Here is a 26,747-nt window from a genome sequence, read left to right as displayed (position 1 = left end):
ACAAACAAACAAACAAAAAACCAAAAAACAACCAAAAAAAAAACCCTACCGTAAAAGCACTGCATTTTTCCTTAAAATTCTAGTAGCAGCATAACATTTTACTGAAGTCTAAATTACACTAAACAAGTATGCTGTTCAGATCTTTAGAGGTCATTTTTGTCACAGTAGTGTCATTTCGAGAATAAGCAGGAAACCTTTTTTGTTCAAATAGTGCTACAATAAGAACTTGAGGTGGCAGCAGGGACAAAACACAGAAGAAGTACTTTAGAAAGCTAGTATAGATCTAATGGATCTTTACTGTAGTAGAGAATAAACAAGACCCTTATAATTTACAGTCCCTGATTTTCTCAGTAGTGTAGCAAGGACAATTGAAGGTAATGTTTTCATATGCTTTTAATAACAGAGGTCTTATCAAAATCCAAATCTATATAAAATATATAAACCTATTCAATACTAGCATAGAAAAGGGCAATCCTGTGGTAAAAAGAGGTGGTTTCTGTCTGAGACATGTAAGTTTAAAATCTATTTTAAAATTGAGCCTCTATATTCATAAAGTTACTGTACTAATACATTCTTCTACAATGAAACCTGCCTATAAAGATTTATCTGTCAAAGACCATATAAAACAGAAAATGAAGCAATGATAGAAGCTTAGTTACTTATGGATGGAAAATAAAAGATGGAAAATTTGAGCACATAGTTTAGTATTATTAAAATAACTGATACAAAAATGATAGTTCTTAAGAGTCACAAGATTAATAGAGAAGCAAGAAGGAATAAAGACAGCAACAAATGCTATTCCATAAACTAAGATGGTTTTGATGATGCTGCAGCATCAATCAGTACTTGACTGTAATTTTACATTTTAGTCAAGTTATTATTTTTTCATCTCCTGACTGGCAACCTGTGCATTTACTCTCTTCATGGGGCATAACTCTTCTGAACTTACTAACACATCAGCAAACGCCCATATTCACATACATGCTACTTAGCAATATGGTCAGTTAATAATGTTATATCTGTATACCCCACAATCACCTTTTTTATCACTTTGTCCACACTTTAAAAGAGGAATTTTATTATTTTATGCGTTTATTTGTCTTCTTGGAAAATAAGTCCCACGGCCTAATGCTGACATATATTATCATAGTATACATAACTTTTAACACTATTCATACTGTATCAACCTTCAGTTACCTTTTATCACTTCACACAAAGAACAAAGCAGATATGTGGGCCTTTTACTGAAGACCTCAAAGCTTTGCCATAATGCTTCCAGCCTATTTGCTTTTAATATAGTAAAGCTACAACACTAAACTACAAAAGCATCAGAAAGGTAAAACTCCTCCTGCTACACAAGTGAAAATTAGACAAGTTGTCACAGTGATAGAGTTTGTGTTCATTAAAGATAACATCACAACTTGCTCTTACTAACCATTAGAGCTTATGTACAAAAAAGAACATTATTAAGTTATTTTTACAAGTAGGTACTTGGCTTCCTCATTAACCAGCCTACACAATAAATTGCTTGGGCCAAGTCAAAAACACTGTTCATAGTTTAAATTCCTGAAACATAGCACTTTATTGGAAGACTAGTACAGAAGTTGAACATTACACAATTTTGAAGTTTTTTCCACTATTTAAAAGTACAACATATATTTGAGAAAAGGAAACAATTCTTTCACTATCATCACTAGCATGTAGTGAGTTGTCTGTAATTTTAGTTTCACCTGCATACAATGTGAGAGTAAGACAAAACAGGATTTTTAGTCTTTATAAATGCAGACATAATAATCAAATGTCATCCTGATTGTATTTCTACCAAACATTTTTCTTTTAATTACACTGTGTGAAGTGATAGGTACAGAATTTGCTTTCATTTATATTCTTACTGAATATTGAAAAAACCCAAATCTTATATAACCGGTTTATTTCACCATAATTCACTAAAAAATAGCAAGTGTTTTCTATAAATTCCTGCTGTACATGCAATATTTCTTCATCAATTTACAGTAACAGTGAGGTATTCATTGGGGGTTTTAATGCTGACTTCATTAATTGTGTCTAAGTATGTTACCAAACAACAAAGTAAGAAAAAGAAAAGCTTGTACTTCTATTACTTTATTTATATCTATCTATATATCTAAAACTAAGCAAATAACTAGACAGAAGTTCAACCAAGTTTTATAACTTTAAGTACTAAAATTCTGTAAGTGGCTTTACAGTCAATTAAACACAATAAGCTAGTAAACATTCACATGCAATATGCCTAATTTAAACAAAAAAAGGAAACAAAACCCAGACTTTTAGAAATTGCTAATTGTTTACATCTGCAGGGCAAGTACTGGCTGAAAAAGAAGCATGTTCCAGTAGGAAATATCCTGTTTAATATAACAAGAATATATTTTTCTGCAGCTCTACATTCTTCTTTCTGAAGAAGGAAAATCTTCCTGTTACTCCTGCAGTAAGAAAACATTTTTATATTTTAGATTACATGAACCATACCTTTTCCCCTTGTGTTTCACCATATCCATATCCATGTCACATCAACTGGTAAGAAAAATAGAACTGTATAGAATTTGAACAAGCAAACACGAGCAGAAACTGCAAGCTAGCTTTCAGCAATACAGGATGACAGTGTTCTCATCTACAGACTGCCGAAGAGCCTGGAGAGAAAAGAAGTTCATTGCCAAATCTTAATCCCGTTGCTGCATTTCACATGGTACTGCCTCACCTCTGCAGCTCCTACAAGTTTACTTTTCCAACAGTCAGTGGAAATCTGTTCTCTGTAAAAACTCCATAAGCATTTTAGTTTAACCACAGATACACAGATAACAAAATCTGACATGTTTAATATTTAATTTTGCTGATGTACTGGAGATTGTGTTTACATTAGTGCAAATGAAATTATGCAATGCTAAATTTATCTGAAAGGAATGAGACTCCTGGTATTGTATGAATTTATAGAAAAAAAAATTTACAATGTTAGCCATTAAGTAATTTCTAAAATGTACTTATAAATACAGAAAATAATGTCACCAGCATGATGCAAACTCATTGTAAGTAAAAACAAAAGAATTCTTCCCACATTAGATTTATCATCTCTAAGTTACTAACACAATTATATTATTGCAGAAAATACATAGATTAATTGGTAAATAAAACTTTGAGCCAAATTATATAAACACAAGAAAATTATTTCTAATGGCTGTCCTCTTGAAAACGTTCCCAAGCATACTGCTGAGGTTTGCTGCACACTGCTCTACTCTAACTCTGCAGATGTCCTTTCTACGGACTCACCATATTTCTTCACAAGGGGGCACAATTCAGACATGAAAGGACTGATTCACAAATTATTTTTTGCAATCCTAAAAATTCCAAGGGTGGCTTTATGCTACTTTAAGAGGGTCACAGAGGAACACAAAGTAGATGAAAAAGAATTTTTCCTAGTGCAGGAACTGAAATAAGGAGCCTTACAAATGCTTTTTTTTTTTTTTTTTTTTTTTTTTTTTTTTTGGATTAAAGTATAGATGAGTGAGCCCACATGGAAGAGCTACAGCACACTGGCTATATCGTGAGTGCATGGCCTTACATTCCTCAGGAAGAATCCTTAAAGTGGATCACACTTCAAATTAACTTGAATAAACCCGTATGTTGTAACTTGGGTAACTCTCTGAGAAGTGAGCCTTGTTACTATTTAGTTTACCCTCAAATACTGCTCTTGAAATCTGTGGACAAACACTGATTGAAAAGCAATGACAGCTGAGAATACTAAGTCATGGAAAGCCACCGAGCAGAAAAAACTGTGAAATAAATGGAATAGCTGCATATCTTCTGAAAATATACTCTAAATAACATGACTCATCCCTTACTGTCTCTAAAATACCTTCCGTTAACAGTTATGGAAAAACTTACACAGAAGAAAAACCATGAAAATATAGGGTACGGTTGCATCCTAGAGCATCAGCAAAGTAAACAACATGAAAGACATCCAACAATCAATAAAAATCAATAGCTTCCTTCAGTGTTCTCTTACAATAATTAACAGACAGCAACAAATACAATAAAAAGGTACATGGCAGGGACCATTGTTCATTACTTCTCCTGTCTAAAGAAAACACATACAATGACTTTTGGAAAAAAAAAAAAAAAAGCACAAATGTTTAAATATTATTGCACTAACAGTACTTATCAGGATGATCATTATTAAATATAACATCATCTAGCAAGTAATGTAAAAATACCAGGAAAAAGCTGAGTTCTATAAATAATTTACAAAACTGCATAAAACTTTGTTATTAAAGGCTCCAAAGATCAGTACACTATGACCATTTTAAGTACTGTAGGCTCTGGCATTACAACACAGTTTTCTAGAACTGAATCAAAGACAATTTCACATGCAGGGTTTTTTTGAATAAGACTTTCTGGAACACATTGCATCTATTTTTCTACAGAATCTTTAGATTTACAAAAATAGTGAAATATCATAGAATTACCTGTGGAGAAGTGTTCCTTAGAAAAAAATTATTTGTCTATCTCTAATCACTGATCTTCTGGTATTGCCTTGATATCTTAACAACTGCTTTGGTACCCAAAATTCCCTAATAGCAACTTGTGGTTGATTTCCTCCAGTGCTGGAAGCTGGAAGAAATTTCTTATCTGTTACTGTCAGGGCAAATGTACTTTTGCTTTAAAGGCGTAACTACAGGATATTCTAAAATTTGGCTCTTTTTGCCAAGGATTTGTGTCTAGAAAACAATCCCTTTTTATGGTATCAATACTGACAGAAGTCTTTACATGGAATACCCAAGCATGAAAAGACAGGGTAAACACCTCTTCCACATACATCAATTTCATTCAATTTTTGGAAATAGGGATCAGTCAATGATATTTGAGCAAAAGAGCAACAGAAAAAGCATGCTGGAAGGAGAGTCAGCGTTGGTAATCAGTGAGAGGGATAGCTCTAGCCTCTTCTTTGTCTACTTTATGCCCAGTGATGACTGCATTTCTATGTAGAATGACAATCTAAGTAGGTACATAGACACTGCTTTATGCTCTCTAGCTACTGATTAACTCTGTTGAAGAGTATCTGTCAAAACTGAGACTCTTTGATAGAGAAATATCATATAAATATTTAAAGATACCTCTCCCACAGAAAACATGTTGAATCCACTTCCGACCACGCTGAGGTCTGCAGCACAGATTAGCTTCGCAGGGAAACCCCTACCATTATACACATCTTGCAACTAAACTTTACGAAAACCAGCTATTCTTCCTTAGCTGGTCTGCCAAATGTTTTACTGGAAACAGACAGAAACATCTACAGATGTTCCACCTGCTGCCTGTCACCTGCTACCTGCGTGACAAACCTGTTCCTTCATTTCTTTGAAACCATAATCTGCCTTCATAATGGGTAGCCCCACTTTTACATGGGAGATTAATGAAGAGATGTCCATCTTTCCTATAATCCCTCGTCCCAGTGGCAGCTTCTATATCACTGCAAAGTAGGGGAACAACAATCACTTTGAATTAAGCGAAGCAGGGAATCTAATAAAGTTCAGGTAAGTATTTTTAATTGCTTTTCTTAACTACAAGGGAATTTATTCCAAGATAAATTTGTAGTGTGTTAGCAAACATCTATGGGCATTTAGTTCATAATGTATTGACACTTTCAAATCTATGGACATTTTAAAGGATACATTAACAATTTTTACTAAAATGGTTTTGAAAAAAGGTAACTGATAAGAAACATGACTACAGTAAAAAATAATGACTTAAAAGTATGCAATACATTTAGGTAAGCAGCTCTAGAATCTCTAGTTTTACCTATAAAATATACACTGCTAAAGTTCACATTTTTCTTAGCTATTACTTTACAATCACTACAAAAGTGTTCTTTGAGAATTGAGAACAAAGCACCTAAACAAAAGATATAATTTGAACTGAAAATTCAAAACTCCTGGAGTCCGTAATAAAATCTTCACTTTAAGTGCCTATGACCATGTTATTATCCAAATAGTGTGAACCCTGATACCATCTAGTACAGAAACTGCTTTACTCTCTCAAGCTTCTTTAATGTGCAGCATGATCCACTATGCAAAGAAATACTTCAAGACAGCCAATCTGTTCTTGGCAGTCCCAACAAAACAAGAATCTAACTGATTTGTTCAAACACAACTTCTGGCAGATAAACAATGAAATTCTCTTTCCTCTTTGGGGGCTTAGGGTTTGTGCAGAAGAACAAAACACTATCTAAATTCCATGTACAGGTTGATAATGCTCTCTAACCTTTGAATTTAAGATCATCACGTCCCCATAGTCCTGAACATACTCCTTTCCACAGAAACAGGTTTATCGAGCTAACTAAATTCTCAGCACCCTAAAGTGCCTCCCTACACAAGAGACTGGGAGAAGCAGGCTTACAATCTACATCCAAGATTTCAGGCCTGAGCTGTTTCCGAGATCTCATTAGACACTTCCAATATCACATGTAGGACATGCAACAAGTGTTGACATGCCTAAACCAGTCAGGAGTAAGGCATCCGTAAGACATCCTTACTCTTTCTCCTTACTCTTTCTGTCTTAGCACAGGGTTAGCAAGAAAACCAAATGCTTTTCCTGTCAAATACGGTTTTCATGAATTTTTCAGTGCCACAACATATGGACCTGATAGCATGAGAACATTTACGAGAGACTCCACTTATCTGTGGAATCCAACAGATGAAGAATATTGTTCCCTCCAACCCACATCAACAGCTTTTTTGTTATTTGTTGTTCTTACAGTCCAAGAAAGAAAAGCTGTGCTTTCCCAGTAATGCCAAGGAATTTTAGGTAAACAAACCACTGCAAAATGCCTAAGGGATGACAGTTTAGAGTTTATTGTGCCAGCACATGAGGGATAAATGGTGCAACCTGCTTTAGCAAAAGATGGCATTCTCCCCACATGCAGGATTTTCATGACAGAAAGGTGAAGTTGCCCTGTGACTCAGCTTTGTTCTCCTTCCAAAGCAAACAAACCAACAAACCATCTCTGTAGAAGACTGACTATATGACCTCTTAATTAAGAGCCTGTCAATTCCAAAACAGCTTTAATTTCACAGTGACCTTCTTTGACACTGCAAAGAGATGAAAATTTATGCTATAGCATGGAAGTAAACTCTGTATTTCCTACAAATCATTAAATACGTATCTTGTTAGCTTTCTACTTCTCTGTATCAATGGAACAGGAAAGAGCACGTATCTGGCAAGGAACTGTATTACAGTATACAGCCTGGGGGAGGAGGGAGGAAGGAGAAAAAGGGGAGGAAAATGAAGACAACATCCTACATATCCTCTTTGATCTGCTTGCCAGATCTGTCCCAAAGCAGAAAAACCCAGATGCAGAACCCTCATGCTACAACTTCTCCCACACAACTTTCAGTAAATTTCCCTGTATAGGTTTGTCCCAAAGGGCTTTAGCTTCATAGACATTTTGGAAGCTCTGTACCAAGACATGCATTTGTAAAACATTAAGTACTCTTAGTCCTTTCACTGAGAAAGTGAGAGCTGTTTCAAGCTCCAGAAACTTATGCTTTTCATCACAAATATTCTGTATGATTTGATCCAAACCATCCCTGGAAAGCTTCTTCTTGGTGAAAGGAGAAAAACATCCTCATGAAAAATTATTTTCTCCAAAAATATAAATGGGAACTCTCCAGCTCATAAAATTACTGGTAAGAAGGAAGGAAGACAAAAATTCAGGAGACCATTTCAAAGGAATTCAGAAAAACAGACCGAAGCCTAGTTTTCCACTTTTTATACCTGACAAAAAACAAGTGGAAAGTCTGTGTTAAAACCTTGCCAGAATGTCCATCACTAAGTACCTGAACATATTCTTTCCTGTATATTTCCTAATTTCTAAAGTTCATTGAAAAGTTTTACTAGTCATGGGTCTGTGAATTTTCCCTCTTACTTTCCAAAATAAGGAAAATTATACCCCAAAATCAGTACATAATACTACTATTGTGTCACAAACACAGAAGAAGTGGAGAAAATAAGTATATAAATAACATCTCCAAAATAAGAACTATTCAGAGAAAGAGTCTGCAGGTAAGCCTGTAACTACTAACTTCCAGTATTTAACTCTTCTCTGAACAACTCTCCTTCAACTGCCACAATTATAAGGCTAGACAAACCTTTGTATATTGCTTGACCTTTCCAAAGAATTACATACCCCTTTCAATGAGTTGGGTAAAGATAAACTGGTGTATGGCTCACTCACTCTTGGATATTAACAAACAACAGGATATTCTTTAACTCAAGACATGCAAAAATACCAGGACATGACTATAAGATGGCATCCAGGAGAAAGCCTTACCTTCTGACAGTACTAAACTTCAATAATCATAGAACATTTTTAACCCATCTACAAGTACTCTCCAAAAGTGCACGTAGGCAACCAGTATCAAAGCCATTCTATTGTTAAAAATAAAGGCTAACTTTCTATCAACCCCATTTCTATTCTTCTGAGCTAACTTGTTTTCAGAAAGCTGCTATTATTTGTGAACTTCAAAACTGGAGCTACTCATTATCTGTTTTGGCCAGATCAGAAAACACAGCTACACACTGTGTTTAATAGTTAAGATTTACATCTGATTCCATCTACTGGTAGGAAAATTGTTTTCAATAGCCAATTGAAAACAATTGAATTGTCTGTACAAGGATATGGACAAGCAAAAAGCTTTGCCCAAAATCTTACTCATTTAGTAGAAAGTAAAATGGATAATCAGGTTCTTCCAACAAGGAATCTGGCATCCAACATTTAAAAATCTGCTAGTGATGACTTTAAGGAATGATACTCCAATGTTTTTTGAAATTCACAGGCTGTATTGTAAACACCTTGACTTTAAAGCCTAACCTTGTTTGAAATGCATATCAGTGAAGATTGAAGAAAAAAAAAATCATTTTAAATTTCTTTCATACAATTTTTTTTAGTGTTTGCATTGTTCTGTACATGAAAAAATGTTTCTTTTCATCATTTTGCCAAGAGTAACTTTTTCATAAATCCAGATTTTTACATGTTTTTCAAATACGTATGCAAACACAGAGGACATTTTAAGCAATGACACAAAGCAAATTGAATAAAACTTTATATTCAGATAATTTTCTCAAAATAAATCTTCTTTTTGTTTATATTTATATAAACATAACTGTCATGACATAAGATATCCAAGAGAAAATACCATCTCTGTTCAAGCCATATAAGCACAAAAAGACAGGGAGGTTGGCTCCATGATGGGCAAGTTCACCTCGGGGAAAGATTATTCTGTCTTTTTTGTAGAAGAGAGCCAGCAAAACACCAAACCCCAACTTTAAACCATTTAAAGTTTAGAGGGGAGGAAATCTCAGAAAAGTAAGGTTTGACATATATATCAGGACCTTATTCTTCAGAATAAAAAGTGAGATCAAGACTAATTCACCTACATGTCATTAGAAAGCCTACGAAAAGACCTAACTCTTCTGCTTCGTCACATAGGGTAGAAAAAGACCTGCCTCCCTAACCATGCTCTTAAGTTGGAAATGAAAACATGAACATTTCTGCCCAGCTTTTCAATGTAAGTGGAGGAGGGTTTACCATGAATTGCCTGAAGGAATAATTTTTTTATTTCTTAGCCTCTTCTGGACACAATTCACTTACATTTCTCCTTTGGCTGACCATAATTCAAGCAGCTTGGGAAAAAAATACTTTTCTTTTTTTTCTTTTTTTTTTAATGTAATATGGTAGGAGTCATTCGCATTTCATGGGAAGACAACTGCAGTATGTGGAAAATGCTTAAAAGAAATGATGGGAAAGGATCTTTTTGAAGCAACTTTAGACACCAGTGTTTGTTGAATCTTTTGAAGTGCTGGGTAAATAATGATATGAAACAGTAAATTCATAGCACAAACCAGATAATTTACTCCCAATGTAGCATACATATGTTTCTGAAAGAACAGAGGACTGTGAGAAGAAGTATAAACCTGTAGCTATTTTAGCAACACTCCATTGAACATGTGCTTTCTGACCAGTGAAACAGTTAAAATGGGGGTAAGTTTGTACATGCTGTTCCTTCATGAAATATTTGACACAGAAAAGTGCCAAAGCAGCTTAGTGCAGAAAGCGGCTCTGTTATAATACAGTGCAAAAACATTTCAACTGTAATTTTTGCAAATACCATGAACACATGTTCTTCTGGATTTTTAAATGTTATTTATCTTTGAATGTTAAGAAATAAATTAGTTACAAGAAGAATAACAGAACCATGAAGTTTGGAGTCAAATGTAATAAGTCTGTTCAGTCTACTGTAAGTAAATTTACTGTCAAGAAGAATCTTTTTAAATACTTCTAAAGTAGCCAGTTACTTCCCATAATTAAACAAACCCTGATTGTTTCCATGTGCAATTAAATCTCCATCTAGTTTGCGCACCATGACTGAACTAATAAACCTTCAGAGCTGGGAAAGCGGTGCAGCACAGTACAGACACCTGAGCTAGGTCTGTAAAATTCGGAGCATGTGGAAGTAATAGCATTACCTGTTTTTTCCACTGTGTTGTATTTCGGCTCTCTCCTTGCCATTACATTAGCTAATGGAATGATGACATAACACGGTGATGACAATTCCATTTCACACATGCATTGATTACAATGTATTTGAATTATTCATTCACTTTCAGACTATAACCATAAACTTGCTTTTATTTGATCCGACCTGTAGTAGACCACAGTATAAAAGGCACTATGAAGTACTTTTTCAATAATTTTCTAATATGCTAAGAAAAAATTTAGAAAAAATAAAATTATTATTTTTGACCAGTCTAAAGAAAAATATCATTCGTCCAGTAGATAACAGGACATTAGATCCCCTCATGTCTACTAAAAGAGTGAAGAATAAAAACTATCCACCAACATAACAGAAATTCTCTATCTGAATCAATATGCATTGACTGCCCCACTTGTTATCCCACGTTATGTCTACTCTGTAAGATATCCTGAGATGCATATCATGAAGTCACACATCCATGCACCATCGGGTGAAAACAAAAATATTTAATACTGGCCATACTCTTTACTGTATCTGCCTAATCTAGTTTTTAAAATACCCAAGTCAGCTCTGCACTCACATCTACTAGCAGTCTAATACTTTTAAAAGCACAGCTTTCTGTACAATGCTTGATGAAACTGTGGCCCAAATGGCTGGCAAAAAAAAGCAATTCTGACCTGCAGGCAAAGGAACACCAAAGCTGCTGTATTATTTGAGCCTATGGGCTCTGAAAGACCACTCCAGTCTCCCCTGCCATGTCAGTGCAGATGTAGAGCACTATTCAGTCTTTCTGCAGAGACTATGTCAGACAGATCATAATTTGCAATAACGCAAGGACTTGAGAAAGGTGTATCAGAGAAGACCTTCGACTAACTGGCACACATTTTTACACCTTTAGAATTAATATTTGAAGTGGAGGAAAATGGTTACATCTCCATTTGGGCTTTGTGGCTTTCCTTCCAAGCATTCAGTTTACTAATCATACACCAAAACCAAGCATGGAATTTCATTTTGTCTTGAATTCAGTTTTCAGATTTTCTTCTTTTGCCCTTTACTTTTGACTAAAGAAATATCTACCAATGCCAATTAAAAGTGATAATGCAGCATAAAACAGACATTAATTTAAAGCATTAACAGAAGCTGCTTGTTAAATGTTACTAATAAAACTGTATGCGTAATTCTATCCACCAGATGGCGTATGCCTCACATTTTGTTTCAGATATAGTCAGACTTCAATGACATGTTGAAGATCAGACTTTTCCTGTTTCTTTTTATTTTAATGTACAAATTTCAATAATAGTTTTGAATTTATACAAATGAATAGATATGTGCTGTAATCAAGGTACAGAAAAAAATTAATTTCCACATTACAATAAATGCAGCCATCCATGAGCTGTTTTGAAACCTTAGCTTTTTCTCTCCCAGAAAGAAGATGCTAATACAATTCCATCAAGAGAGTTGCAGAGATTTGAGTCATGTGAATGTAGTGTAAGGATTCTGCTACCACTATAGTTTGTCTAGGCTCTCTAATCAAGTTGTCTTGCTGCAGTCCTTTTGGCAATACAAAGATTTTATCATTATGGGTATTGTATCAGATAATTCACAGTTACTAATGATCTGAATATATATGTATGTGTGTATGCAAATATGTATGTATGGTCTAAGTGGAAATGAGTGATGACAGTTATGCAGACAGCGTAGTTAAACAGAAAGAAACCTCATCAACACATTCAGGGAATGTTTCAGTGGAATTTAGGTCCCAATTTTCAAATTGGACTCCTATAATCAAACTTGTAAATCCCTAATCCTAATGTTGCTGATCTGAGTATAAGAAATACAAGGCAATTCTTTGACTGATGTCAGTCAGATCGTTTGCATCTGTCCATGGTATTTGGCTAAGACAAAGGAACCGCGTTGGACATCATGTCAACAGCTGGTTGGATAGTAACAACTTGAAATAATTAGCAAACAGGCCAGCCTTTGAACAGTTCTCTACAGTGTCATGGTTCTAGAGCAGTTTGATCTGAGCAAGTCCTATGGTCCAACTTGATTCAAGCAGCAAACACAAAATAGATTTTCTTTTGCATCCTTCATTCTTATTCAAGTTTGTATTAATACCTGCAAAGGATCAACAGCTGGACCACATTTGTTAATAGACATACTAGTAAGAAGATCCTCTAACTACAGAAGACCAAATGAGAGAGAAGATCAGGTAATGTTCTTTAATAAGCAGATGTGCTACAGAAAAAAAAAACCAGTATCGGTGACTTTCTCAGTGTTTGCTTGCTTATACAATATATGTTAAAAATTAAATTAAATTTAAATTAAAGTACATTAAATTAAACTTAAATTAAAGTACAGAAATTAAAAATGCGGAATGTTCAGCAGCAACAACACTGCTGTCTTACAAAAACAGTGGAGTTTCAAATTTCCAGCTATTAATTTGTCAGTGCCTTATCTATTTTTAAGCTCATGGACCTGTCTTCTTGGAAAAAAAAAAAAAAAAATCATAATGAGGCAAATATCCAGAAGGAAAAAGAACATGGTTTTCAATGTTACACAATAATGATTTATCTGTTCTAGACAAATACACCCCAAATTACTTATTTTACTTCAATGGTAACCTTGACAATTCATTAAGAAGTTGTTACCCAGTCTTACGGTGTCTGGAAGACTTTAATGTCTTAACATTTGGGCCTAACAACTTTCCAGATACTCAAAAACAAGTGTCTGGAAAACCTGAACCTGTTTTACCATCCTGCAGGCTCACTGTGCCATCCAGCCCATGCTCACCTGGCATTTGCTCCTGATTACAGAAACAGTTGTGGGATTCCCTTCCAGGCAGCTGGAGCTAGCACAGACACAGAAGCCTCAGACTGAACTCTAGGATGTGATTCAGGACAAGCATAAGAGAAGCTGCTCAGGTATGCCAATAGGAAGAATAGCTTTTCCCCTCTAAATTTGGACATGAAATGGTGGATATGGAGGGGGTGTGCCCCCCTGCACTATTCTCTGCCCAGGTCTGCAAGCTTTCAGCAAACCATAGTTTTAGTGGGGTTGCACCCAGGGCTTCAATACCCTCAAGTCCACTCACAGTGTTGAAAGAAATCACCATGCCTGACAAGAGGGTCACAGCAAAGAAGGCAGCAATGTAAAATCTCAAGTTGAAAGTTATCTACATTGCAGGATGTAAAGCAGAGGTAGGCAACGAAACAGGACAATATCAACATGGCTGAGGCAGAGCCGTAAGTCTGATTACAGGATGACGATACAACACTTATGGGACTTTTCACTTTAATTTCTCATTTAAAATTACAGTTAATGTCAACTTTTCTTCTGCTCTCCACAGGGGAAAAAAAAAAAAAAAAAAAGAAAAAAGAAAAAGTTATGGTCTAGATTTTCTTAGATATGGGCCAATATAGTATTTATGGACAGAATATGAAGCAAATAATCTCATTTCAGTCAAAAACTACAAAAATTTATCCAGCCAAATCATGGAGTCAGTAATAGGCTTCCAAGCTGTGGTGCATGTACTATTAATGATACACAAATGTCACCTAAGCAACCAGACAACTCTTCTTGCATATGCACGTTAAGTTCTGCTGCTACCATGATAATGGTATCATAAGAGCAAGAAAAATTTGGGAGCTCTGTCCCTCCTCTCTGAGAGAGAGGTGGACTCAAGATCTATAGCAGTGTCAAATTTTGATACGCCTCATCTTAAAGGAAACTTTGTTATTCTAAGCTTTCCAAAATGAAGTTTCATTCTATTTCTTTCATCATTTATTTTTATTTGTTGCTCAAAGATTTTGAAATTTATTTTTATCAAACCTGACACTCAGTAACTCTGTTTGCAGATTTGAAGTTTTTAAACTAACAGCTATTTTTTAAAAGCATGTTATTTTCATCAGATACTTTCCATTGCAGAAAATATTCCTGGAAAAAAACCCAAAACTATAAAACATAATCTAATTAAAAACCCAAGAAGCTAGCAGAATAGCCCAGCTACTGAGCCTTGCCACACCATGCCTCGCCAGTGTGCTTCAGTGCATAATGGTTTAGAAATCAAATGATGACTAACAATCTCTCTCCAAATTCTATCAATTTTCTTTTTATTTCTACTTGAAAGTGCAATCAAATACAACTTTACATCTAACCATTATACTACTAGCACTAGCTTACATATGCCTTAGGTCCAAAGAAAAACAGCAAAACCCTAAGTTCCAGTTAGGTTAGGAAATAAGATTTTGTTGATTTTTGCTCTCTCTATTTTTAAAGTCCCCAAACTCAAAGGACTCTCTGTCAACTCTCTCTTTTATTTTCCTTCCAAGTTCTTCATAGAACACTGGCTCCTTTTCATTAGTTCTTTCAGTTAACTACCTTTCATATCGTATTAGCAAATTCTACCCAGTACTGTTAAATCAATTTCCGCTTCTTTTACTTAACTAAAAAGGTTTTCCTGGGTTTTGTTCTCTTGGATCCAGTGAGTCACAACCATATGGATATGTCCTGTGAATCTGCTTTCATTTTGTCTGTTGTTTTCCTTGTGTTTCTTTGCAGACTGGAGAAATTTAAATTAAGCAAGAATCAGAGGAATCTGGTCAGTAATGCCTAATATAAGTATTAATTATAACCGACTTCTATTTTCCTGATGAGTACAATAGGGAAAAAAGTTACCAATCTACTATTTGCTATGATAGTTTGATGAAATGTGTATTTAACTCCAGCCAAAAATACCAACTCTCTTGGAAAGCCAATTGCAGTCTAAAAGTGTAATACTACAGCCAGGTGCAATCAGCTGTCCAATGTGAAGTTTAAATGCTGTTTACTAACCTTCACCAGGAAAAATAAAAATCCCCAGAAAGAACATGGAAAGGAAGAAGGCCAAAAAAAAGCTAAAAATTACACATAATAGCTATAAATGGTACAGATGTCTCATGTAAACTTGTATGAACTCAACAAAGATGGATGTAAGGATAATAGAAGCAGGAGTGCCCATTAAGACCACACAACTGCATGAAGAAGGAACTTCAGCCTTAACTATTAGACTTGGCTGAAGAAAAAAAATACTATCTAGTAGTAGAGAGCTAAAAAGAAATATACGGGGAAGTCTTCTGTGTAAAAGATTGTAGGATAAAGGAGGCTCCATGAAGACCACCATGTAGGGAATAATAAGCAAGCTGAAGGTAAGTTCAAAAATGGCACTTAAGTAAAAAGAGCAAACCTAGTTAGGAGTTATAAAAAAAATTAGTTTTCAAGAGGGAAGAGGAACTCTCCTCCCTTCCCATCACAGAATTTAATGAGAAACCCCATGTAGACTTCTGAGATCAGGAAGCCTAGAAAATAAGAGCAGATCTTGGAGGCATCCACCAAAAGGAACATGAGGAGAAGAAGCCTGGAAAAGCCTCAGAGAAAAGGACCCAGTGCAAGCAGCAGGGGAAGCCTTTTTCAAATGGCAACAGTGGGACGACACCCTGAGGTAAATGCTATTAAGGCTGGCATTTGTAGAAGTCTGCAGGGCCCTAAAAATGGTGGGGGCTGAGGCCTATAAATGGGTAAAGATAAAAAAATAGCTGATGGATACAGCACCTTCTCTAGGGGAGCAAATACATATTCTAAGGTTCTGCACCTGGGACCATCACCACAGACCAAGTTACAGCTCTTCCTCTACTACTGCCTGTTAAGAAACTCAGTGACCTAACAAGTAAGGAACATTTAAAGCCCTCAGTCAAGGGAGAATCCCTGGCCATGGGAGTCAACATGCTGTCAGCTGTCTCCGTGTGATTTTCTATCATGCCAGAGGGTGCAGACTAAATAAGATCTGACCACTTAGGTCACGGAGAGAACTAAAGAAGAGCAAAGGACAGGTGATGCTAGATGCCATAGGACAGCCTGCTACGCTAGCACCAAAAAAGGAGGGTCGACAACTGATCCTTCCACAATCCTACAGAGACAACCTCAGTTCTGAAAACAGAGGGCAATATTTTCATTACTCTCTACATAAACACCTTTTAAATTAGTAAATACCGCATTTAAAAGCCCTGAAGAAAGATGTCTGAAGCCAGGACAAAACACAGCTGTTATCTATGCGGATGTGGATTAAATTCACTGCAAACAAAAAGAAATGGTGTACTGCACAAGCCACTACACTACTAAGACTGGTCAAATATACCAATTCTTCCCCAGTAAACCTGCCCTCCTTTAGTCTGCAAAAATACATGTACAAACTCAGTTCTAGAATTCCAAAACAGTCTGCATGATTACAAAAATTATCATATGCTCTATCCAAATCAGTCCAAAAACCAGAGAGGGAAGGTTGAACAGAACAAATATGACTTAATGGTCAGGTCATTATGCAGACCACAGATCAATCAAAATATTATCTCACAAACATAAATATCTGGAACTGCCCAAAAAATTCCATCACATTCACCCAAATTCCCCACACAAAGCTTCATCCTGGTGTTTCCGATGCTGGAGTAATTTTCCTGTGCTAAATGAGCTCCCTGAGTAGCAAAAGCATTGTAATCCATAAAACATCTAGGTACAGCAAACAATACTTCATCTTCAGAATTCCACTATAACTTTATTTGTAATGATGTCCAACTTATTTGTTTTATTCTTCCACCATTTTATAAAGGTAATTTTAATTCTGAAACAAACCAGTGATGCATTTATCTCCTTGTCAGCTGAACCACTGGAAGGAAAAACAGGAAACAGCTGGTCAAAGCTAAAGTGTGAAAAGAAATGTGTTCAAAATTAAAAAATTAAAAATTACTCAAAATGAACATTGCTTTCAAAGGCTGGATTTGCAGGTTTTGCAAACCAATGACAAAGAAACACTGCAAGCTAAACTAAATATGCAATGATTCAGAAATTTCTGCTCAAAAGAAGCATTCAGATTATTATAAAAGTCCATCTCCAATCTGTTGGTTAAAGGAAGAAAAAAAAAGAAACAAAGCGAAAAGACCTCTATTTCTGGACTGCCAGAGAACAAGAAAATTAATACACTGCTGGTTTAAATATGACCCATGCTATATTTTGTACTTGTTGAAAACCTCTCCCTATCTTTTCTACAGCCTCAACCTGTTGAGTGAGTTGGTGCTAATAGACCAAAGCCTCCTTTATTCTGATGGCAAATCCCTGGATGACAATAAAATGTTCATGTAGCAGAAGATTTTGCACTCCTGTAGTTCTCCCTGTATTTCAAGTAAGGTAAGTTAGAAAAGGACACATAGGTAAGCCAGAATACTAGTTAATATCATAAAAGGGAAATATTTTGAAGGTTCATAATAATATTTTTTCCCTTTAAAATACACACATTTGCACAGACAAGCTACCTACTGCAGTTCCAAGATTGTAAACAATAGACAGGAAATGAAATGTTACGGTTCCAAAGGCAACCATAATGTGCTTATATAAGTAAAACATCTCTCATATGCACAGGGTCAGAACTGTAACCGCCTCAAGTTTGTAGCATGATGCTCCAGGTCTGCAAAGTTATTCAAGATTAATTCCTAATTTAAAACAGAGAAGACTGACGACAGTTTTGTCTCAGGAATCGGCTGATTGATCCAACCCACAACTACATTTGAAAAATTCTCCATGGCTCAGATACACTTACATTTCTTCTGAAGGATAAGATATTCAGAATTATCATTCAGACATTTATTCAGCCTAGAAGTATTTCAGTGTTGACTGGCTACATATATTAAAAAATAAACAAACAAAAAAAACCCAAAACAACCAACTTGTTCTTATGCATGTAACTCTAAAATTACCAAATATTAACAGCTGAAGCAGTTGGAAAATATGGGGGGTTTTCACCCACTGGTAATTGACGGTATGTCTCTTCTGCAGACTACAGTGCAGCACAGAGCTACTAAGCCTGCTGAGATAAAAGAAAAAATTTAGCCACAGTATATGGAGAATGTTTGGAAGAAGTTTATCTTCTCCAAAACCTAAGCGAGCTCACTAACAACTGACTGTCTCTAAGTCTATAAAACAGATGAGATCATCACTTGTTTGTAAAACAGCTAGGACAACAGATTCAAATCCAGAAGTAGAGCTTACACGAACAGTAAATAATAGCATATGCAACTGAGGAGCACTGAAGTTCTACTTATCAAGTTTTAAGGATTCCACCTGAATTATTTTATAATGCATTATACGTATTTATATAGACAATATTTCTAGTTTAAAATTACAGTTTTCAAGCTGCTTAAAGTAAGTTTTAATGTAAATTTGCCATACTAAAACTCTTTTAAAATGTTTGACGTAAACTTATGCTTCCCATAAAGCAAATAGCTCCATTTTGCACATGCTTCTTTTTCTCCCTCCAATTAACCTTTTCCCAATAGGGGATTTTCAATAGATCACAACATGACCAGGATTTCACCCATTCTCTAATACTTGAAGGGAATTCCTAAATACTGTAAGAATTAAGATTGCTGCAACATGAAACCAGAGCAGCTAATAATACATCCTTTGTTTTGCCCACACTTTATTAATGAAGGTCTGTGTGTGTTGTGGTTTCTTGAAAACAATATTTACAGTGTCAGGAGAATAAAATAAAAATAATCATTAAGAGTACGCAAGAATCACTTTTAATCATCATAAAAGAAGCTCACGTTATTGTATTCAAAGTACAAACGGTGGCAATGGTCAACAGGCTGTTTCCAGTTACTGACAAAGCTGTTGCACGTTTCCATACTATGACTGTCATACTCAGCTAGAGGATTGATGAGTGCATCTTTAAAGTGAGCCTTCAATCCCAGTTCAAAAATTATTATATCTGGTTAGAGCTCAAAATATTCAAAAAATGGATACTTTGACACAACTTGCAGGACAATATGAGCACTGTCTGATACATGTGATTTGCGGGTAAGGAACAGCTTTTAACTAGGTAATTTTCTAGTGAAATTACTAGGTGAATAAAAAAAAAAAAAAAAAAGAACAGAAAAAAAAGAAAAAAGAAGTGGTTGAACTTTCATATTTCCAGCACCATCCCACTTCCGACATTCCTCATGAAAGCTGTATGCTGTCACACTGCCCTGAGTCACTCTGGTTCCAACTGCTGCACTGATGTAATTAGCTTTGGTTGGTGTGGAAGCACTCCCAGAGCTCTCCTGTCTCTAGATACTCCAGTTCATATGCACTTGGACAGTATCTAACAGCTGTATTAGGTTCAATTGTTATTCCTTTTTTTAAGCTGTCACCAGTCTGTTCATTCAAGCAAAATTCTTTGTGAGCAGAGGCTCATAACAACACTATATCAAATCACTTTTCACAGAGAAATCAAACAGCCTCATATCTTATGGAGGATGCCTTAGATATTGTGGCAAGTACAATTTTACAGTAGAGATTTTTTCTGTAAGCCCTTCTTGAAAGTTCATACTGATAAGATACATGACTACCAATGACTGTTGACCCAACTTTTTTTAAAAAGACTTGAAAGGCTGCAGAAAAGCAAGATTAATTAAACTGTGTATGACATCTCATAAATTCATGTTTTAATTATTCACTCACCAACAGAGAGATCTTTATATGGCACTGATTTTATTCACTCATACCAGAGTAAACAACCCAAACTTTTCAACAGTTCATATAGGTAATGGAGATAACTTAGTTTCAACTGAGAAAGAATTTAGAAGAGTGTCCAACTTTAACACTCTAAAATGAACTCTTAAATGTGCTGCAGGGAGATTTTCTAAAACAGATCTTCATGTTTCTTTACAGTTAATGAACAGTCACTAGAAGGAAAGTCAGAAAATGTGGAAAAACTGAAGGCATAATATATTGCTCCTGCCAAGACTCCCACACTATTGGCTCTAAATACCTAAGTGTGCTCACAGCTAAAACTTATTGTTCATAATTTGGCCCAAAATTGTTAAAGCTATAAGGCAACTACAAAATAACACAAAATATTAAGATATTTATCTCTAACTCTATCACACATTATTGTAATAAAACTGACTAGTTCTACAAACATAGGGTAAATCTGGTTTTAAAGCTAGCCTTTAAAACTGGGGTAACTCAACCCAGAGCAAATATAAGTACAGTGCTTCATTTAGCAAAGTTCAATTTATTTTTACAGCACTTACTGAAGGGAAAACATAATTTCATGCCTATTTGGCTTTTCTTCTGCTTCCCTAAATTTTTTCCAAATAGTCAATTTCACTCAGGAACTTTTTTCTTTAAAAAAAAGACTGCAACTCTTTTGCATACGAAAATAGAAGCACAGGGTCCAGGTAAAACAAAAACCATCAACCATCTCATCCAAACCTACTAACTACTTTAACACATGAATATAAACCTTTATGTCCAAGAACATGATAATGTTAGCAACAGGCAAACTACTCATGCCCAGTCAGATTAAAAATTACTCTTAGAGTGTAGAACACCAACCACTTACAGATTATTTGCTTTTTTATTATTTTCTAGATGTATATTTTCCCTGTAAATTCTTTTCAGTGTGCTGGAGTAGAAATTTTATTTCAAATTGTAAACCCAAAAAAATCTTAAACCCCAAAGTGATCTTTTTAAATATGCAGCAAGAAGCAAAAACCTGTGGCAAGACTATGTAATCCTAACAGAAAGATGATATCACAGCAGATCTAGACCTGAAATTCCTACAGAAACAATCAAAAATCACCAAGAAGTGAAAGCCTCTAAGTATTTAATTTTTTTAGGCTGCTTTGTGGGTTGTGAATCTCATGGAGTTTGGCAGGATAACTTCGCTAACAAGACTCCTATTGCCAGGTGATTTCATGTAGCCTCTCCAGCAAGTCTTGTGTCTGCTCTAACTAAATCAGATCCTCTTAGTGAAACAGTATATACACACACAAGGACTCTTATGCTTATTATTATCATTAGCACAGAGGGTAAGTCAGATGCTTTCAAGTTTTTGTTTCACTTCTTCAGAATAAACATAGGCTTCTTCATTATATAAAATCTGTTTTGAATATACTGGAAAAGTACCTTCCAAGATACTGTTAGATGAAAAATTATACTATTCATTTTGACAAAATATTTACAATTAAAGGTTACAATTAACCAGACATCTGAGAAAAGCTACCAAAACTTGTTCTTCTGAACATACAGCAGTACTAACATTTTCTTTGTTCATAAACACGTTAGCATTTGATGGAAAGTGCTCTGTAGTTAGTTATTTAGTGTAACTGGTTGTCAAAACAGTCAAAGCAGATGCTATTTCCATGACAGACAGTGGAAATAACATCTGCTCAATCTATCCATATTTTCAGAAATGCCAGAAAAGCATGCAACATAAAGATACATTGACTAGTGTTGCTGATACAACTCTGCCAGGGGGTGGTTGCAGGAGGAGGATATTGAGCTCTCTATAGTTTCAGAATTGCAATTAGATTTATATTAATTATATAATATTCATTTTAATTCTAAATACATTCAGAATTGGTAATCAATTAAAAAAAAAAAATTCAATTCTCTATTAAACAGAAAACTACTTCTGCCTGGCTCTGTTTCCTTAAAAATATTATCTAAGATGACTATTTTAGATACCACATTAATAAAACAGGATAGCAAATATTTTTTTACCTCCAAATCTTTTTTCTATTCTTAACTCTTTGTTAACAGATGCCACCATCTGACTATAGCTCAACTTCATGGAAATAAAGAAGTTCTACTACAAACTCCTTACATTATCCATGCATAATCAAACCCCCTTGCATTACATTGATTTTACACATGAATCATAAAAACACTATGGACACTATATGGAAAAAAATACCTAATGCTAACAAATGCTGAACCACTATACCAAATCGTTAAATTAACTATAAAACACACCTACGTGACAAATCTCTCAAATCTAACGAAACCATTATTCTATCTGGAAACAGATGAGGGGGCAATTAAGTTTTTTAAACTGTTGCCTTATTAGTATTTGGCATTTCAGTAGCACCTTAGCACCTATGAAGAGTAGAAGATATATTACTGTACTAACTTCTATCAGAGCAGAGTTAAGCAAGCCAGCAGAATTCTTGCTTCTTAAAGCTCAACTACTAGCATCAGGAATGTAATGACACAGCAAAGATGGAACTGATGCCTACAAAATAAGCTTAACTAAAGAATTCAGCTATTACGCATTGTAACTATGTTATTGCAGCTGTCATCTGGAGATACTGAGGTCACTTACCCTGTTTAAGAGAATCACCCTGCAGTAGCCTATTGAGCTGCTCAAATTTATTATCTTAAGTCAATATTACACTAGCAGCACCACAGAAACACCGTATCAGGAAAAAAAAAGAAATGTGCATTATCACTGTGAACCTAACATCTCACAGAGACAGACTCTGGAAACTCTGACTTTTGTAATTAGTCAGATTGCTAATATGATGCACCTGAGATGAGCCCAAGTAGCAGACACATTGTGCCAGGCCAAGCAAAACCAACACCAAAGCTTGCACTCTTATTATTTCTTTCTATGTCAAATTCTTTCCATTTGCAACATCTTTAATATGTACTAATGTGAGGGGCTTGTACTGTTCCAACATGGACAAGCAAATTTCTCATTAACAGATACAACAGCCATCTTACACACATTCATCTGATAAGGGCAAGTACTACACTGTATATAGCCACAAAAACTATACGCAAAATTAGAAAAAAATATTCAGCATAAAGATCTTCTTTCTTCATACAACACATACATTAAGTCCAAAGCACAGGAGTCTAAATCTGCGTATACAATATCTATAAACCATAATCATATGCTACATTAAAATATATAATATTTAATGCATTTTCTATATAATGCAAAGCCTCAGTCCCATCTTCTTGTGTAGGGAAATTAAAAAGAAAAACTTGTTCAGCAAGACAACAGTTCTGTGCCTTTCCTTTATTAGCATTAGAATTTTTATGTAAGGGATACGCACAAATGAGACCCACATTTTCCTACTTTAAACATAAAGGTCTCTATTGTTCCATGTTACACCAGTACTGCTATGAAAACTTAATTTTTCCAACTTTTTTTCTCCTTGAAGAACAGAACTACTGTTCGCTTAGCTGTTCCAAATAGAATGCATGCTCAAAGGGTGAGATAAGGGGAAAGAAAGAACAAATTACCACATTCATTTCCTACTTTCTCCTTCTTCCTTTGATTATCAGAATGAAAGCTTCCTACAAAGGCTCATAATTCATTAAATTATTTTAACCCAGTGCATATGTTCGACAGATCCACATATTTGTCAAATCTACTGTGAGTTAATGTCTATGTCTGTGTAAAACCATCTATAATGTTAATACAAACCATAAACACATAGTAATATTATTGAAGAAATAATATTTGACACTAAAATAACAGAAAAATAATGCTAAGAATGCTTGATGCACATCATACATAAAGAGATTAAATACAGAGGTTGATAAGAAAAATATCTGTAGTCACCACTACAGAAGGACTTAGAATCATCTGGTTTTAAACCTTTTCTGAACATGAGAAAACATTCTGTGTACTGTAATTACACTACGTGCTTTACTGTGCCTGTTAAACTTTCGTTCATTTGTAGTCAGAATTTTTCCTAGTTAGATAGTTATTCAGTGAGTACCTACTACATTTATTTCTGGGATTTCTACATGTACTACAAAAAAATCTTTAAATTAAAGCCCTTACCCCCAAATGCTGTACTTTCAGTGTTATGCAGCAGCGGCGGAAAGTGGTAAAACAAATATTCATGTTAAAAACTAAAGCACTCAAGTCAAATTGGAAACACCCAATGAAGAAATCTAAACACATCCTTCCCTTTTCATACCTATATAAATAAAAATTACAGTAGACTTCAGCTACAAAACACTCTCCCTTCTCTCCCAAACAAGGTTGTAATGATAAAACAAATGTACTGAACAGATATCATGTTAGGTAAATACATGGCTCATATTCATCCCTTAATGGGAGCATGACCTTGCACCATGCAGCATGTGCTGTACCAGCAAGTTTGTACTTGAATATCTCAATAATGAACAGCACTACAAAGCTTTGCAACCTAGTACAAACTTAAAACCTAGTACAAACACCTGACAAATACATGTTCATAAAACTCTTCAATCAACTGGTTAAATGGAAAATATACTAAGTTCTAGAAGGGGATGGGGAGGGTCACAATTATCATGGAGCCCCTGAGCCACCAAGTCCAGTCTTATGTTATCACTGATGAAATTTCATATAATCCTTTTCATTAATTCTAGGGTTAGATTTGATGATCTTAAAGGTCTTTTCCAACCTTTCCCTCGTATAACCTAAATGATTTTATGATGCTATACAAGTCAGTTTTCCTCCATTTTAGTCCTACTGAACGTTGTTGCAGAGTCTGAGCACTAACTGCAATAAATTTCTTCCAGTTTTCAACCCACATTTATCAGGGATGTGCTATGTCATTTTTACAATAATAATCCATGCATTCAGGATTTCATTCTAAACTTAAAATGCTTTGTATTATATAATTTAAGATAATACAAATCAGGGTGCTATAGGCACATTAATACGTGTTATTCAACTATTACATTTTTTTTAATTATTTGCAAGTGTTGAAGTATTGTAAATATCTGCAACTTGGGGAAAATATTATGCTTTCTTGCAAAAAAAAATTTTCACTGTAATCTAATACTTCCAGTTATCATTTAATACAATTTATTTAATGGAAATATTATACCATTAATATATCCATCAAAGCTATACTTTATATGAATATATATGTATATACACACATGTATAAATTTCATACAGATATAAAATTTTACATTTTTCCCCATATCTATTTTAAAGAGAATTAATTTTAAAGGATGACAACGTATTCTTCTAAAAAACACTTGTCAACATAAGGTTCAACACAGTTAAGTGAAATATCCTGTTCAGTGTTACTGTTTACTAGCTAAAGGGGTTTTGGTTGGGTTTTTCTGAATCAAAAGGTCATCAGGTTATCAAAACATTAACAAAACAAAACCCAAAACAACAAAAACAACACTGTGAAAAGCTTACCTCATACCATAAAGACTTCTCAAGAATGGAATTAAATTCCCATTTTATTAAGGTCTGAATTACAGTTAGCTGTTCTGTTGTAATCCTAGAAAGTTTCAAGACACTATTGTTTCTTCTTTGCTCAACATAATTCCAAGCAACAGTTCCTATGTGCCCTGAAGGTAAAGTCCTAACAATTGCTCTTGTTCCAGTATAAACTGATTTTTTAACTTCTCTATCATTTTTACAGAATCGCCTTATCAACAATGTAGAACGTTCCTTTTTGTTTCTGAAAAAATCCTCTTCCAAATCTTCTTCACAGTTTTCGTTACAGTCTTCAAAATGGCTCAGGAACGGCTTTGAGGGCATTCTTCCAGTGAAGTTATTTCCACAGAAGTTGTGACCTGAGCACGCCACTTTAACCTTCCGTGGTGCTCTTTCTAGGCATAAATACTTATTCCTTAAAGTGTCTTCATACAGCTGCTGCTCATTTCCATTCTCACAATTACTTGTCAACTCCATTAATCTGCAAGTGCAGGCCGGGGAACCAGTGGTGTTACCAACACCAACACTTACTGGCTGCAAGCAGTTATCCAAAATGAAGCTGCTATGTAAACTGCACAGAGCTCTTGATATATTCCTTTCACTAGCACAGTGAAAGTGAAAAAAGGCCACTTTATCAGTATCATTGCTGTCATTCTTATTTACTGCTGTCTGGCTTCTCAATGAAGGTCCATTCATTTTCAACTGAATTTCAGCAAGCATGGCTCTTTCCAGTGAAGCAGGAATTCCAGTTTCCAGGCATGCCTCTCCCCCTGCTAAAGGATCACAGGATTTATACAGCTGGCTGCACAGGATATTGCTCTTGTAGTTTTTTTGTACAACGTTACAGTTAATGTTAAGAAATTCCACTGAATCAGGGATGGAGCTGTTCCTCTCCCAGAAGTTTTCATTACTATTGTCATTAGTCAGTTTTTCTTTCGCCAGAGAGAATATTTTGGGCACTGAGCCCTGAAGACTTTCTTCTTCAAGTCTGTTTAAGTATGAGAAAGCGTGTGTGGTTTGCCTTCCCGGACTGGCAGCATGTCTTTTTATAACACTGGTGTCCAAAGCATTTTGAGTATTTTCATCTCCAGCTGACTGAGCAGGTATCGCTTTACCCTGTACCACAGAGACAAGAACAGACGCTGTCA

At 35.1% G+C, this 26,747-nt stretch overlaps 1 protein-coding gene across 1 annotated transcript in view; it reads right to left on the bottom strand.

The window, feature by feature from the left end:
* The window catches only part of PLCE1 (phospholipase C epsilon 1), a 122,259-nt gene that overhangs the window by 94,835 nt on the left and 677 nt on the right, over positions 1–26,747 (bottom strand). The window contains 1 exon segment of the mRNA XM_080621890.1: positions 25,576–26,715. Coding sequence (XP_080478016.1) covers positions 25,576–26,715 — 1,140 coding nt within the window.

The sequence above is a fragment of the Psittacula echo genome, assembly GCF_963264785.1.
Source record: "Psittacula echo genome assembly, chromosome: 6".
Lineage (NCBI taxonomy): Eukaryota > Metazoa > Chordata > Aves > Psittaciformes > Psittacidae > Psittacula > Psittacula echo.
This window is presented reverse-complemented; position numbering and strand designations above follow the sequence as displayed.